Source organism: Fukomys damarensis, unplaced genomic scaffold (assembly GCF_012274545.1).
Source record: "Fukomys damarensis isolate Sample0158 unplaced genomic scaffold, DMR_v1.0_HiC HiC_scaffold_7, whole genome shotgun sequence".
NCBI classification, from domain to species: Eukaryota; Metazoa; Chordata; class Mammalia; order Rodentia; family Bathyergidae; genus Fukomys; species Fukomys damarensis.
Genome location: NW_022900919.1, coordinates 19,505,948 through 19,519,761, shown reverse-complemented (window position 1 = coordinate 19,519,761; position 13,814 = coordinate 19,505,948). Strand labels below are relative to the sequence as shown.

General features: G+C 51.8%; 1 protein-coding gene across 1 annotated transcript; it reads left to right on the top strand.

Annotated features, from left to right (window-relative positions):
• Window positions 1–12,433, top strand: Idh2 (isocitrate dehydrogenase (NADP(+)) 2). The gene is made up of 11 exons (XM_010621076.3): window positions 1–546; window positions 5,948–6,039; window positions 6,531–6,696; window positions 7,867–8,027; window positions 8,105–8,248; window positions 8,975–9,111; window positions 9,294–9,445; window positions 11,180–11,292; window positions 11,440–11,537; window positions 11,609–11,701; window positions 12,067–12,433. The coding sequence occupies exons 2-11, from the start codon at window positions 5,989–5,991 to the stop codon at window positions 12,152–12,154; spliced, it is 1,203 nt and encodes a 400-aa protein (XP_010619378.1). The 5' UTR covers window positions 1–546; window positions 5,948–5,988; the 3' UTR covers window positions 12,155–12,433.
• Window positions 12,434–13,814: the final 1,381 nt, after the last annotated feature.

Below are 13,814 nucleotides of genomic sequence, written 5' to 3'. Positions count from 1 at the left end.
GTCCTGACCCAGTAGGTGGGTAATCTTTAACTTAACCAAGTGTGGGAGCAGCTGACCAGAGCTGGGGCCGTCCCCACACCCTGCCAAGGAGAAAGGGGCATTTCTGCTCTCCTACTCTGAGCCTAGAAGAGGTCAGCCTCGAAACATTTGCCTTCAGCAACATATCATAGACGTGAGATACATTTTCCACCCCCCCTTTTTGCATTGATGGCAAAGAAGAGAAAGCAAAACCAAAACAGAAAACTACACTAACAAGAATTTGGATACAGATGAAAAAAAGCAGTCAGTTGCAGGTCCTTCTAGAACTCCCCAAGTAGAGTGGCTATGTATGGGGAAAACAAATGTCTGCTGTTTGAGTTGGACATCGGACTCTACAGTTTAGACCGCTCCAGCTTGTTACCTGGCAACGCTGCTGAACCGAGACACTTGGCATTCCCCTTGAGGACAAGGAAAGAATTTTTTTTGGCTAAAAAGATCCTGTGTCTTTGCTCTCCGGTCATTTCCACACGTGTCTCTATAACTTTCAGCGCTCAGTGACTGCTGCTGGTGAGTCTGATAAGCTCCAGCTTGAGGCAGGAGTACCTCGCCTTTCTTTATTCTGCTCCTGTCCAGGAACAACTTAATTTTCTCACCTTGCCCCTTAACATTTCAGTCTTCTTGGTGCTTGTCTGCACTCCTAGATTCCAGGGCAAATTATTTGGTGACCATTTTGCCCACATGGCTGTAGAGTTCTCTGCTGAGCCTTGTTTCACTGGGGTCAGATAAGACTCCAGTTACTCCTGGGCCTGGGATTTAGCTCAGTGGTTCTGCCCCCTGCCTTGAAAGCACAACGTCCCAAGTTGATCCCCAGTACCAAAAAAAAAAAAAAAAAGACTTGAGCTCCAACCTCCATGAGTCCTCTTCCTTAGCTGGTCCCAGAGCTTGTGTTCAGGCCCTGTAGGTGTTGAGGGGAGGCCTCTGGGAAGCATGGGCCTGGCCCCGAGTCTTCTGAGTGAGGTTGAGGGTGTGCAGTGCTAGAAACTGCCCTCCCATTGCCAGAAGCCGGGTCTGGGGACTGCCCTGGGTTCTGCTGTGTAGACCCATGTTACAAGTGTCCTCAGATTGCTTTTATTTTTGGTGCTGAGATTGAAATGCTGAGCATGTGCTCTGTTGACCAGAACTGTCCAGCCCCAGACTCCAACTAGGAACATAGTTGGCTGTGAGTGTCCAGGGCAAGGCCCATGGCCTGGCAGACCTCTCCTGCCCCTCTGCACTTCTGGCATGAACTCCCTCCCATGTGAAACCTCCCCTCGGAGGGAAAAAGGGCAGGAAGCTGAGAGCTGCCTGAGCTGTTATAATTTGACCTTCAATTATGCTTTCAACAAGTGTAGTGCTCCTTTGTTGGACCCTGGGCACGGTGCTGAGGACACAGCTGGAATAAGAGTGGCAAGGACGTCTGGGAGGGGACAGATAGTGACCAAGATAGTGCAGTGTAGGGCTGGGGATTTAGCTCAGTGGCACCACACCTGTCTCGAAAGTGAAAGGTCCTGAGTTCAGTCCCCAGTGTGTGTGTGTGTGTGTGTGTGTGTATGTGTGTGTGAAGAGATAGTGCACTGTACGGTCACAGGAGCTGAGGGGAAAAAATAGAAAGGGAAGGTGTGAGTATCTGTGTATGAGTGTATGGACAGGTCAGCCGGAAAAGACCTCAGTGCAGGAAAGGAGGAGGGAGGAAGCAGGCTACCTAGGGGTCAGGGAAAAGGGACCTACTTGTGCCCAGGCCTTGGTGGGGAGCAAGAGCAGGGGCTGGGGTGGCTCAGCCGCACTGGTGAGTGACAGATGGGGTTCCTTGGTGGTTCCCCAGGGCTCTGGCTGCTCAGGGCCTTGCACATGCTAGGCACCTGCTGTACCGCTGAGCCACGAACCCAGCTTCTAGGCCATTTCTGAGGACTGTGGCCTTTATTGGGAGTGGAAAAGGAGGCTTTTCAGGGTTTTGAGAGCAGTGCCATGCCCGACTTTCACTCTAACGGGATCCCCCTGGCTTCAGGGGCCTGATAGGAGGTGACAGTCACAGCCTACCGAAGAGAGGGTGACAGTATCGGGGTAGGAGAAAGTGGCTAGACATGGGATATATTTGAAGAGCAAGCCACTAGGATTTGCTGCTGGCTTGAATGTGGGTGAGAGGAGGGCGCTGCTCAGGACGATACTCCAGGCTTCTGCTGGGAGTCCAGGCTCCCCTATATTTGGTCCGTGTTGGGACTTCATGGTAGGAATGTGGAGGAAGCTGTTCTGCTTGGGACACACCCTGGGGAGGGAGCTCCAGGCATCCGATCTGAAAGAAACTGTTTTGAAAGCTTTCCTCAGTGTGGACGAGGGGGAGGAGGCCCACGGCCACTTGTGACTGGTGTAATTCTGTCCCATACTCTTGCCAAGAGCAGTCAGGTGGAGATTCCTGGCAGCTGTCACTTTGGATGTCACAGGGAGCTTGTGTTGCTTCTTATATTTCAGATTGTTTGTCACCCTGTCTCCCTGAGAGGGACAGCACAGCAGTGTCTTCATCATATGGGCAGCCAGGGGTCTCAAGCTCTGAGACCTGGGGCACCTAGCCCACCCTTACCAGCATGTGAGGGGGGAACCTCATTCTTCAAGACAGGTTACATAGGGGCTGGGGATTTAGCTCAGTGGTTCTGCCACCTACCTCGCATGTTCAAGGACCTGAGTTCAATCCCCGGTAACAACAAAAAAAAGACAGGCTGCATATCTAGATTTTTATGTGAAAATCTGCATTTTGTGGGGGAGGGGCTGGTTTATATTCTGTTTGTATTAATTTTTTTTTAAATCCATAGATTTGGCTCAGTTGTTCCACCCCCTGCCAGGCAAGCACAAGGGTCCGAGTTTGATTCCCGGTACACACACACACACAAAAACCCATAGCATATTTTACCATCTTAACTGTTTTCAAATGCTCAGGGAAGTCTTTGCCCATGTTATTTGTTAAACTGTTATTTGTTTAAAAAAACAAACAAACAAACTGCTATTTGTTATTTGCTTTATCAATGCATTCAGTCTCCTTAATTTTAAACCTTGGTCCCCAGAGATTATCTTACAAACCCTTTGCGGGGGTCAGACAGGATGAGACCCTGCTGGGTGGGCTTGGGCACACATCTCTGTCTCTGCTTCTCCAGAGTGTGCCTTCAGGGAGGCCACAGCCTCCTGACTTGGGTAACAGCACTACTTGCTCCTGACTGTCACCTGTAGGTGTCCCCATCCAATGTATCCTCCCTGTTAGGGGCACTCCCATGTCTTAGGCATTTCGGAATACCATGGGAAAGGTGCTTGGAACCCTCTGTTCTCTGAGGACTCAACACCTCTGTGTACATCAGGGTCCCCTTGGAGGAGGTGGGGCACCCCAGGCTTGCAGGCTGAAGCCCCATCCCTGGAACCAGGTGAGTCTGAAACCTTTGGAATTGGCGCATAGATGGGTCCTCCTTATGATACAGGGTTAGGTTTTTTTAAAAAAACTTGATTAATTGTTCTTAACTCATAGAAGGTGCTTGTAAAAGCTAAGCTACCTTGCCTGTATTCCCAGGATTTTGGGAAGCTGAGGCAGGAGGATGTTAAGTTCGAACTCATCCTGGGCAATTTAGCAATTTAAAGGAGGACCTGTCTGAAAAAAAAAAAAAAAACCTTTTTTTAAAGTCAGGCTATGTAACTCAGTGTGAAGACTTCAGTGCCCCGGCCAAATAAACAAACCTAAAACAAGCAAACAATAGCCTAGCACATCTGAAGGCCCCAAGGCCCTTCCTATACACACTCCAGACCAAAGTAAAGGAATTTTTAAAAATTTATTTTGTAGGTACTAGGGATTAAACTCAGGCTCTTGTGCTTTTGAGGCAGGCAGCAGAACCGCTTGAGCCAAATCCCCAAGTAAAGGAACTTAGTAGCTTGCGTTCTAAATCCTCACAGCATCTAAGGGGGCAGTGGAGTGGCCCTTCGGTTTCCTAGAAAACAAGCTATTTCCTATCTGCCTTTGCCTCTGCCTTCTCTGTATTTGGGCCTCGAAAGACTTCGGGGGCAGCCCCTGAGCCAGACCCCTGGGCTCTGTCTTGCCTGTGACACACCCACTCTTGGGGCCTCTCTTTTTTCTCCCTAAATTATCTTTAAGATTCTTTGTAAATTAAAAAAAAAATCTGTTTGCACTTACTTGGAGAGTGAGTTCTCTTGGTATACATGATTTAAGGATTTTTAAGGGTAGGGGTGTAGCTTAGTGGTGAGCCCTTGCCTAACATGTTCCATGCCCAGTACCCCCAAAAAAGGAAAAAACAAAAAGAACAGAACATACTTTGAGTTTTTTCTTTTTCTTAGAGATAGGGGAAAGTCACTGTGACTCATGATCATTATATGTTTTATAGGACAATGATGCTTGAGATCTGTTGGGCTTTGGTTGCTTGTTTTATTTTTAAAAATATACCTGTATGTAATTTTTTGTCCCACTGAGGAGTCAGTGCAGGACCCTGACACTGCACTACATCCCCAGCCCTTTTGATTTTTTAATTTTGAGAGTGGATCTCTCAGTGGGGCTTAAATTTATGATCCTTTTGCTTCAGGCTCCCAGAGTGCTGGGATTACCGGGGTGTTTGAGGCTTGGTCACTTGTTTTAAATGTACTGAAGTGACCATACCTTTTTGGTTTGCAGTGCTGGGGATGGGACCCAGGTCCTACAGCCCCAGCCCCTGGCTCAGTTCCCTAGTAGACACTTCTCCCCTCACCTGATATGTTGCTTTGAGACATGCAAGGACATCTGTGAGGAATGTGTGGAGCTGGGTTCTAAGGGAGGCGCCGAGTACTCCTTCAGGGAAGGCATGGTTCTCGCCAGCCTGCTGGATGGGTCCCAGTCGTGGGTGACATTTCCTGATAACTAAGGTTTGGCTACTGCTTCTCCCCAGGCCACAGGCAGAGTGCTGTGGCCCAGTCTGCTGCAGGCCGAGGTGCAGCCTGCCTCGGCCCTGGTGGCTGGCAGTTATCAATGACGTGGATCATTTCCCTGAGTTTTCTTTGGAATTCACTTTGAACTCAGGACCTTGCGCTTGCCAGGTGGGATCTGTGCTGATGAGCTACATCCTGGCTCCAGAATTCACTTCTTGTGAGGCAGGCTTCCCTTGAAGAGCCTCCTTCCCCATTCCCTCTGTGCCGCCTCCCAAGACCCCTCAACAGCTACTGTCGAGTCCTCTGAAAGGACTCCGCTCTCAAAGGACTCTCCAGCCTGGGCCTAGACCTGGCTTCCTGTTCTTCCCTCTGGCCTAGGTCCCAAGCCCTCCTGGCACTGCTGGTTTCCAACTCTGTACCATTGGGCAGTAACCTGTCTGAGCCTCAGTGTCCTCACTTTTTTTTTTAGTGCTCAGGCTCAGGCTTGAACTAGGGCCTTGTGCATACTAGACAAGCACTGTACACCTCCAACTCCAGTTTTCCCACATTTAAAGTAGAGATAATGATTTCCCCCTGGGGCTATTTTGGGGCTGTAGGGCAGTCAGACACACAGCATAGCTTACAGGATTACAAGGAAAACTATGAAGAACCAAGTGTTGGACAGGAGGCAAGTGGCCAACCTTGCAGAACTGGGTGGCCAAGCCCTGGTCAGCTCCAGGAGGCTGCAATTCTCTCTGTTGGTCTCCTCCATCTCAGTTTCCAGATCTGCTGGCCAGGCTGGTCCAGCCCCTTGCCCTGGGGTGGCTTGGGTGGCTCTCTGGCCAATCCTGCCTGGCCATACTCCACGGGAACCCCGGTCAGGGAGCTGTGTTTACAGAGGGGTATAGCACTGGGCACCTGAGGCCTGATATCTCCTCTCCTCCTCTCTTCTCCTCTTACTTCCCTCCCTCTTTCCCCCTGCTTCCCTCTCGCCCTCCCTCTCTCCCTTCCCTCAGTGTGGGGTGGCTGTGGCCAGGGCTTGACAGGCTATGTGTGCCCCTTCCAGATGCTGACAAGAGGATCAAGGTGGCGAAGCCATTGGTGGAGATGGACGGCGATGAGATGACCCGCATCATCTGGCAGTTCATCAAGGAGAAGGTAGTGTCCTTCCCCAAAGTGGCAGGTCCAAGTGTCTGGTCAGGTAAACGTCTAGTCCCATGAGGATGTAGGTCCCCTGATCTCACCCGTCATGCTGGAAGACAGCATCAGTCCTGTTCTCATCTCTGCCACCTGTCTCCTTCTGGGGACCTCTAATAGGTCCTGTTATCAGGCAGGGTTCTGCCCCTAGCCGAGCATCTCAGGCTGGTGCTCAAGCTGCATGACTTCAAACCATTTATTTTGAAGACAAGGGTCTCACTGTATTGCCCAGGGTGGCCTTGGGCTCCTGGGCTCAAGTGATCTTCCTGCCTCAGCCTCCTGAGTAGCTAGGATTGTGGACGTGGTACCCTTTGCTGTGCCCCATCTGTGACCTCCCCTCATCCTCTCCTTGACCATTGTTCCCTGGAACAGCCCGAGATTTCTCAAGCCCTGGTGTCCCATCCTGGGTCACAGTCACTGGGGCTGACACCTTGCCCCACCCTCCTCTCCAGCTCATTCTGCCCCATGTGGATGTCCAGCTCAAGTACTTCGACCTTGGGCTCCCACATCGTGACCAAACCAATGACCAGGTCACCATTGACTCTGCACTGGCCACCCAGAAGTACAGCGTGGCTGTCAAGTGTGCCACCATCACACCCGATGAGGCCCGTGTAGAAGGTGCGAGGGTGTGGGGTGGGGGACGAGGGTCTTGGGAGGTCATTGTGGGAGCGCCTGCTGGACAGCGGGTCCCCGAGGTCACTATGGACTTGGCTGGGAGAGGAATGGTTACGGGGTGACCTCGGTCTCCGTGGTGAGGTGCACAGAGCCAAGCCCAGACTCCATGTTCTCCAGCACGCAGGGCGATGTGCTGTGTGGATCCAACAGCGGCAGGGTCGTCAGGCACAGGGAGGAGGAGATGAGGCTGGGTAAGGAAGTGTTGATGGTGTCACAGTAACAGTGGCTTCTCTGGACGGCCCCTCTGTCTGAACCTGGGCACAGTGGCTGTTCAGAGGGCAGCCGTGAGTTCAGAGCCTTCGAGGTCTCTGAGGAATATGGCTAATGTCCTCTACCACTGTCCTGGGCTCACAGTGTCCCTGCCCTGAAGGTCATTGACAGACCTGGGTCACCTGCTGAACCTGGTTCTAGGGGCTGCTCTGGAGCACCAGTGTGTAGATAATTCAAGAAAGGGGTGAGTTAGGGCTGGGCATCATGGTGCGTAGCTATAATCCTAGCTACTTAGGAGGTTTGAGGCCAGCCTGGGCAACTTAACAAGATGTTTTCTAAATGTTTAAAAAGGGTTAGGAGTAGAGCAATGAATCTTCTCCCTAATTCCTGCAGCCTGAGGGAGCCGGCTGGAAGAATTTAGGAAACATCTGCAGCCTCTTCTGGCTATCTCCTACCTGACCTTCCAGGCCAGCCTGGCCACACAATACTGGAGTCGGTGCTGAGCTCTTGGCTCTGTCCCAAATTCTGGGATTTTTATAGCCTCATTTTATGGAGAAGGAAGTAGAAGGCCCAGCATTAGGGGCTCAGGCACACACCTGTAGGGAACACAGGTGAGCCACATTAGATGCAGCCACCTCCATGCGGGCTGTGGGGATGACATGAACAGAACACGTGCTGTGTGTGAGGCACGGGGCCCTCTACACTCAGCAGCCCAGGCCGAGGCACTGTGGCAATTGCAGTTTATAGCACAGGCTCCACTACTACTCAGAACTGGAGGCTTCACACCGAAGAGGCTCCTGCCTCCCCTGCTGGCACCATCACCCCCATCTGGTGTGTGTTGCTCAGGGTTTGAGTCCTGGATAGAAGCTGGGGCTGCAGGGGCCACTTCATCTCTGTCCCCAGAGTTCAAGTTAAAGAAGATGTGGAAGAGTCCCAACGGGACCATCCGCAACATCCTTGGGGGCACGGTCTTCCGAGAGCCCATCATCTGCAAAAACATCCCGCGCCTGGTCCCGGGCTGGACCAAGCCCATCACCATTGGCAGGCACGCACACGGTGACCAGGTAGGCAGCAGGGACACGACTGGGACCGAGGGCCCCAGGAGCCCCCGGCCTGACCAAACAACTCTCTTTCTCTGCAGTACAAGGCCACCGACTTCGTAGTGGACCGTGCTGGCACGTTCAAGATGGTCTTCAACCCGAAGGATGGCAGCGGGGCCAAGGAGTGGGAGGTGTACAACTTCCCCGCAGGCGGCGTGGGCATGGGCATGTACAACACTGATGAGGTAGGCCCAGTTCCTCCTTCCCTGCCGCCTCCCCATCCCCTTTCCTCATTGGCGGCCATTGTCACTCCAGGCTTATGCCTTGCCTGTTAGAAAAGTGACCCCACACATGCACCAGGCCCCCCAGCACGGTGGGAGAATGAGGCAGGAGTATCACAACTTCTGACCCATCCTAGGCAACTTAGCAAGGTTCTGTCTTAAAATAAAAAATTTAAAGGCTGGGAAGGTAATTCATTGTGAAGGCCCTGGGTTCAACCTCAGCTCTGCAAAAAGAAGAAGAGGAAGAGGAAGAAGAAAAAAGGAAGGAAAAGAACGCCTCTTTGCGGCTCCTAGTTTCAACTAGAGGGCCAGGAGTGGGTCATGTGACCTTGTCAGCCAATCATAGCCCCAGGGGAAGAAGGGCTCTGAATAAACCAGGAAGAAAGGCTCTGATTGTCTAAACTGGGACACAGCCTAGATTAGCAGTAGGTTGGTGAACTGGGGACATTTCCCCTATGCCAGCCACGTGGCCCATAAGCTTTGGGGCAGAGGAGGTAGCTGTCCAAAGTAAAAGGGGATACTCTGCTTGCTCCTGGAAGTTGGAAATTCAGAGAGTGGTCATGAGCCAGGGAAAGAACAGATGCCCCCTTGGTGGTGCCTGGGACTATATAGTCTTGTGGAGGTGGGGGTGTTGTTTGGGGGAGCTGGCGATCCCCAGGCCAGGCGACCATGCCGGGCCCTCTCTTCCAGTCTATCTCAGGTTTTGCGCACAGCTGCTTCCAGTACGCCATCCAGAAGAAGTGGCCGCTGTACATGAGCACCAAGAACACCATTCTGAAGGCCTACGATGGGCGCTTCAAGGACATCTTCCAGGAGATCTTTGACAAGTAACAACCTCTTCCTTTGTGGCTTCCTGAGGACCCCACACCTGCCTTCCTGTGCTGTCCCTGTCCTCCCTGGGGAAGCCACTCACTCCGTGCATTGGGCTCAGCTCTGAGGCTCAGGGAGGGTCCCCAACCTGCCAGACTTCTGTCCTCTCCCCACACAAAGTAGGTCTCTCTGCTCCCAGGCACTACAAGACGGACTTTGACAAGCATAAGATCTGGTATGAGCACCGGCTCATTGATGACATGGTGGCCCAGGTCCTCAAGTCCTCTGGTGGCTTTGTGTGGGCCTGCAAGAACTACGACGGAGACGTGCAGTCGGACATCCTGGCACAGGGTATTCGGGGGACCTGGTCCCCATAGGGGTGCACTGTTGCTCTTCTCTGGCTGGGGATTTTCAGACCCTCTCGTAGAAAACTTGAGGGTGTGGCAGGATTCATTGAAGGCCCTTCTCTGTCATCTTAAGTCCAAGGTCCACAAAAGAGGTTTGGACTGGTGTGTTACTAAAGCTATCCTTGTAGAGGAAAGGACATGGAAACTGAAGTCCCAAAGGGCTAGGTTGTCAGCTTGAAGGTCGCTCCTATCTGAGATGGGCATCAAGCTGGACTGGGTGCTTTTGGGGGGGCGGGCTGGGATTGAACTTGGGTCCTTGTACTTGTGAGGCAGGTGGCAGAACCACTGAGCTAAATCCCCAGCCCTGGACTGGGTGCTTTTTGTTCCTTTTGGTGGTAACAGGAGTTGAACCCAGGGTCTTCACACTGAGCTACATTCCCGGCCGTCTTTTTTATTTTATTTTATTATTTTGAGACTGGGTCTTGCTAAGTCACTAAGTTGCCCCAGCTGAGCTTGAACTTGTGGTTCTCCTGCCTCTGCCTTCCAGAGTGCTGAGTTTGTAGGCATGTACCACAACTGGCCAGGATTGGATGCTTAAGTGACAGGAGTGTCCTGTGCCTGATAATCCTCTGGGACCTAGGAGAGTATCAGGGGAGATGGCAAACTTCTGGCTTTATCTTGAGAAGTACATTAGTGATCGTTTCATCAGAAGAGTCCTGTCTAGGAAGGAAGGATAGAAAGCCTGGCAGGGATTGGGATGCAGCTCGATGGTAGAGTCTGTTTAGCAGGCAGGAGGTGAGGCCCTGGATTCAGTCTCAGCATTAAACTAGAAGCCAGATGATAAATGTGAAAAATGTTAAATGTATAAGGAGTGTGGAGGTCCAGGTAAGATGGAAAAGGATTCCCACACACAGCAGAGATCTGGAGGCAAGCCATAAAGGTTGCTCTTTCTTCGTCGGGCTTTCACAGTTCTTATTTGGTTAATTTTAAAGCCCTGAGGTCCTTGATAATAGGAAAGGTCGTTTGAGGGCCAGGGATTTAGCTCAGTGGTTCTGCTGCTTGCCTTGCAAGCACAAGGACCCTATTTCGATCCCTGGTACCAAAACAAAAGAAAGAAGAAGAAAAAAGAAAAGGTCATTTGAAGCCAGTCATGGTGGCACAAGCCTGTAAGCTACTTGATAGGCTGAGGCAGGAAGATCACATATTTTGAGGCCAACCTGGGCAATTTAATGAGGTTGTATCTCAAAAATAATGTTTTGGGTATAGCTCTGTGGTAGAGGACTTACCTAGCATGTGGGAGGACTTGGACTCCATCCCTAAGATCACAAAACAAAAAACAGAAAAGGTCATTTGAGCCTGGCATCTCAGTTTGGGGAACCTTGGAAATAAATCACAGAGCTTGGAAGTGGCTTATCAGCAGCCGGAAAAGTGAACATGGCAATGACTGGCAGCAGCTTTGTGTTTTCTGCTGGAGGCTGCAGTACTCTGCAGGGGTCTTGATCCTGTGGGCCACAGGCTCTGGGTATCCAGAGGGACACGCAAATGGTGTTCGCGGTTCATGTTAGCCAACCTGAAGGGCTGCTCTGCCCTCTGATAGGCCTGCATACCCAGCACAAGGGTGGGACGCTCTAGGAAGTCCTTGTCCTCTCTGTGCCATCGAGGAAGGTGGGGGCATGAGGAGTGGCCCTGCTGATCTGCACTGTGTGTGGGCACTGAGAAATGGGTCCCTAACCTGCAGGCTTTGGCTCCCTTGGCTTGATGACATCTGTGCTGGTCTGCCCGGATGGGAAGACCATCGAGGCAGAGGCTGCTCACGGGACCGTCACTCGCCACTATCGAGAGCACCAGAAGGTATGTGTGAGCCGTGTGGCCGCAAGATGCCATACACCCTGGGGTCAAAGCTGCTGGCCCTGGTGGCCGGAGGACAGGCCTATCAGTCTTGGGGTGGGCAGCTGCATCTGGGGGACTCTGCTCTGATCCCCTGAGGTCTGTCCCTAGGGCCGGCCTACCAGCACCAACCCAATTGCCAGCATCTTTGCGTGGACACGTGGCCTGGAGCACCGGGGGAAGCTGGATGGGAACCAGGACCTCATCCGGTGAGTGTGGAGCAGTGTCAGGCTTGGGATCCTGCCCAGCATGACAGGGGCTCACTCTGCTGCCCCTGCAGGTTTGCGCAGACACTGGAGAAAGTGTGTGTGGAGACCGTGGAGAGTGGAGCTATGACCAAGGACCTGGCAGGCTGCATTCATGGCCTGAGCAAGTATGTGACCCCGGGGACAGGGTGGGGTTGGCTTTGTGGGAGGAAGCTGGGACCTCACTCAGAGCCATCCCTGGGTCAGGGTAGCTCGGGGGCATGGAACAGGACACATGTAGCCCTGGGGAGCAGCTCAGATCAATCTGCAGATAGGGCTGGGGGAGGTGGTCAGTCCCTGTTGGCCAGCTGCTCAGAGCCTTTGTCCACCTCTGAGCCTCTCCCTGGAGTGCTGGGCCCAGTGACTTGTCTCCTAGAAAAACAAAGACCCTGCCAGGTTTCTGCGGGATTCACTGTGGCCCTTTGGCAGCGGGTGCCAGGTGACCTGGGCAGCCTACGAAGGCCTCAATGTGAGTGGTGTCTCTCTCCCGCAGTGTGAAACTGAACGAGCACTTCCTGAACACCACAGACTTTCTGGACACCATAAAGAGCAACCTGGACAGAGCGCTGGGCAAGCAGTAGGGAGGCACTGCCAGCCTCAAGTGCCCCTGGCAGGGCGAGTGACCATGGCTCCCATGGTCATGCAACTTGGGTGAGATTCACAGCCCTCTCTGGAAGTCTGTCCAGGGGACATTTTTTATAAGTGAGATGTTTTTAAGAGAATTGCGTGTTTCCCCTCTTGGTGGCGTGGGGCAGGAAGTGTGCTTTACCTCAGCAGCCAATGTGTCCTGCACACTGTAATTTATATTGCCCTTGGAACACATGGTGCCATATTTAGCTACTAAAAAGCTCTCCACAAAACTGTCTGCTGTGTTTGTTCCTGAGGAGGAGGAGGAGGAGGCAGCGGCCCTGGAAGAGTCTGTGACACAGTAGGGATGGGTGAGGCTGCCACAGCTCCACAGCAGGCCAGTTGGGGGCCGCCCCAGGGTGAGGACTGGGGCCAGGCCATGTGTGGGCCTTCCTGGCCTGAGCTGCTGCTAGACTGTGGGGAGATGGGCCTGCAGGTTCCTGGTTTCCTAGCACTATCCAATTCCACCTGCTTTCTGCTGGGATTGTATTACTTCCCGAAAGACTGGATCCTCATGTTTCTTTCCTTGTTGGTTTTAACCTGAACATCTCCAGGCCTCTACTTGCTCTTCTCTGTAATGAAACAGGCTCTCCTGGGGCCTGTGTGTGGGTACAGAGACTCCATAACCCAGGCTAGAAAGTTCCCAGTTTTCATTTTTACATTTTAGCAGAACTAGAAGAGGCGATAAAAAGTTGCCTCGGAGTTATACATTTTCAATTTAAAGCACTTTTCTCTACACAGATTATATTTCTGCTCTTCGGTGTGAAATGTCTACAGAAGAGTGGAACAGTCTTCACTTCATGAGATAGGTGTAGTCAGTCAGCTTCTGTATCCAAAGGTGCCACATCTGTGTATTGAACCAACCTCGGATTGAGACTATTTGGGAAGAAAAATTGCATCTGTACTGAACATATATAGACTCTTGCCTTGTAATTACCCCTCAACAACAGTGTAACAACTCTGTGTAGCATTTACATTGTCACAGGTATTACAAGTCAGCTAGGGACAATGTAAAGTATAGAGGAGGATATAAGCAGATTCTGTATTATTTAAGGGGCTTCAGTCCCTTTGATTTTGGTGTCCATGGATTGGGGGTCCTGGAGTTGACTTGCCATCAACACCAAGAAATAACTGTACTTAGTAACCTGAAGATTGGTGAGGTTCTCGTGGCTCCTGAAACCCTGTGGTTGAGAATTTTTTTGAGGGGTTGGGGATGGGGGTGATAGTGGGGACTGAACCCATGGCACTGCATTGTGCACCTAGCTCTGTTTTATTTTTTTGAGACAGGGTCTTGCTATGTTCAGGCTGGCCTTGAACCCACTGTGTAGCCTAAGCTGGCCTCAAACTAACAGCAATCTTTCTGCCTCAGCCTCTCACACCTGGCTCTTTTTTATTTTTTGAGATAGCATCTTGGTAAATTGCTAAGTTACCCAAGTTGGGCTCCGATTTGGCTCTTCCTACTGTGTTGGGATCACAGGCGTCTACCTACTTGCCTGGCTGGGAACCACTGTACTTTTTTTTTGGTACCGGGGATTGAACTCGGGCCCTTGTGCTTGCGAAAATCCCCAGAACCTTGTTCTTGATGCCCTGGTAGCTGGGATTGGCTCCAGTCCC

What these genes read in the sequence shown, in the direction of transcription:
- Idh2 (XM_010621076.3), top strand. Translation starts at nt 5,989, where the DNA reads ATGGACGGCGATGAGATGACCCGCATCATCTGGCAGTTCATCAAGGAG. An exon ending in GGCACGCACACGGTGACCAG is followed by an intron (nt 8,028 to 8,104) that starts GTAGGCAGCAGG and finishes CTTTCTCTGCAG; the next exon opens with TACAAGGCCACCGACTTCGT. An exon ending in GTCGGACATCCTGGCACAGG is followed by an intron (nt 9,446 to 11,179) that starts GTATTCGGGGGA and finishes CCTAACCTGCAG; the next exon opens with GCTTTGGCTCCCTTGGCTTG.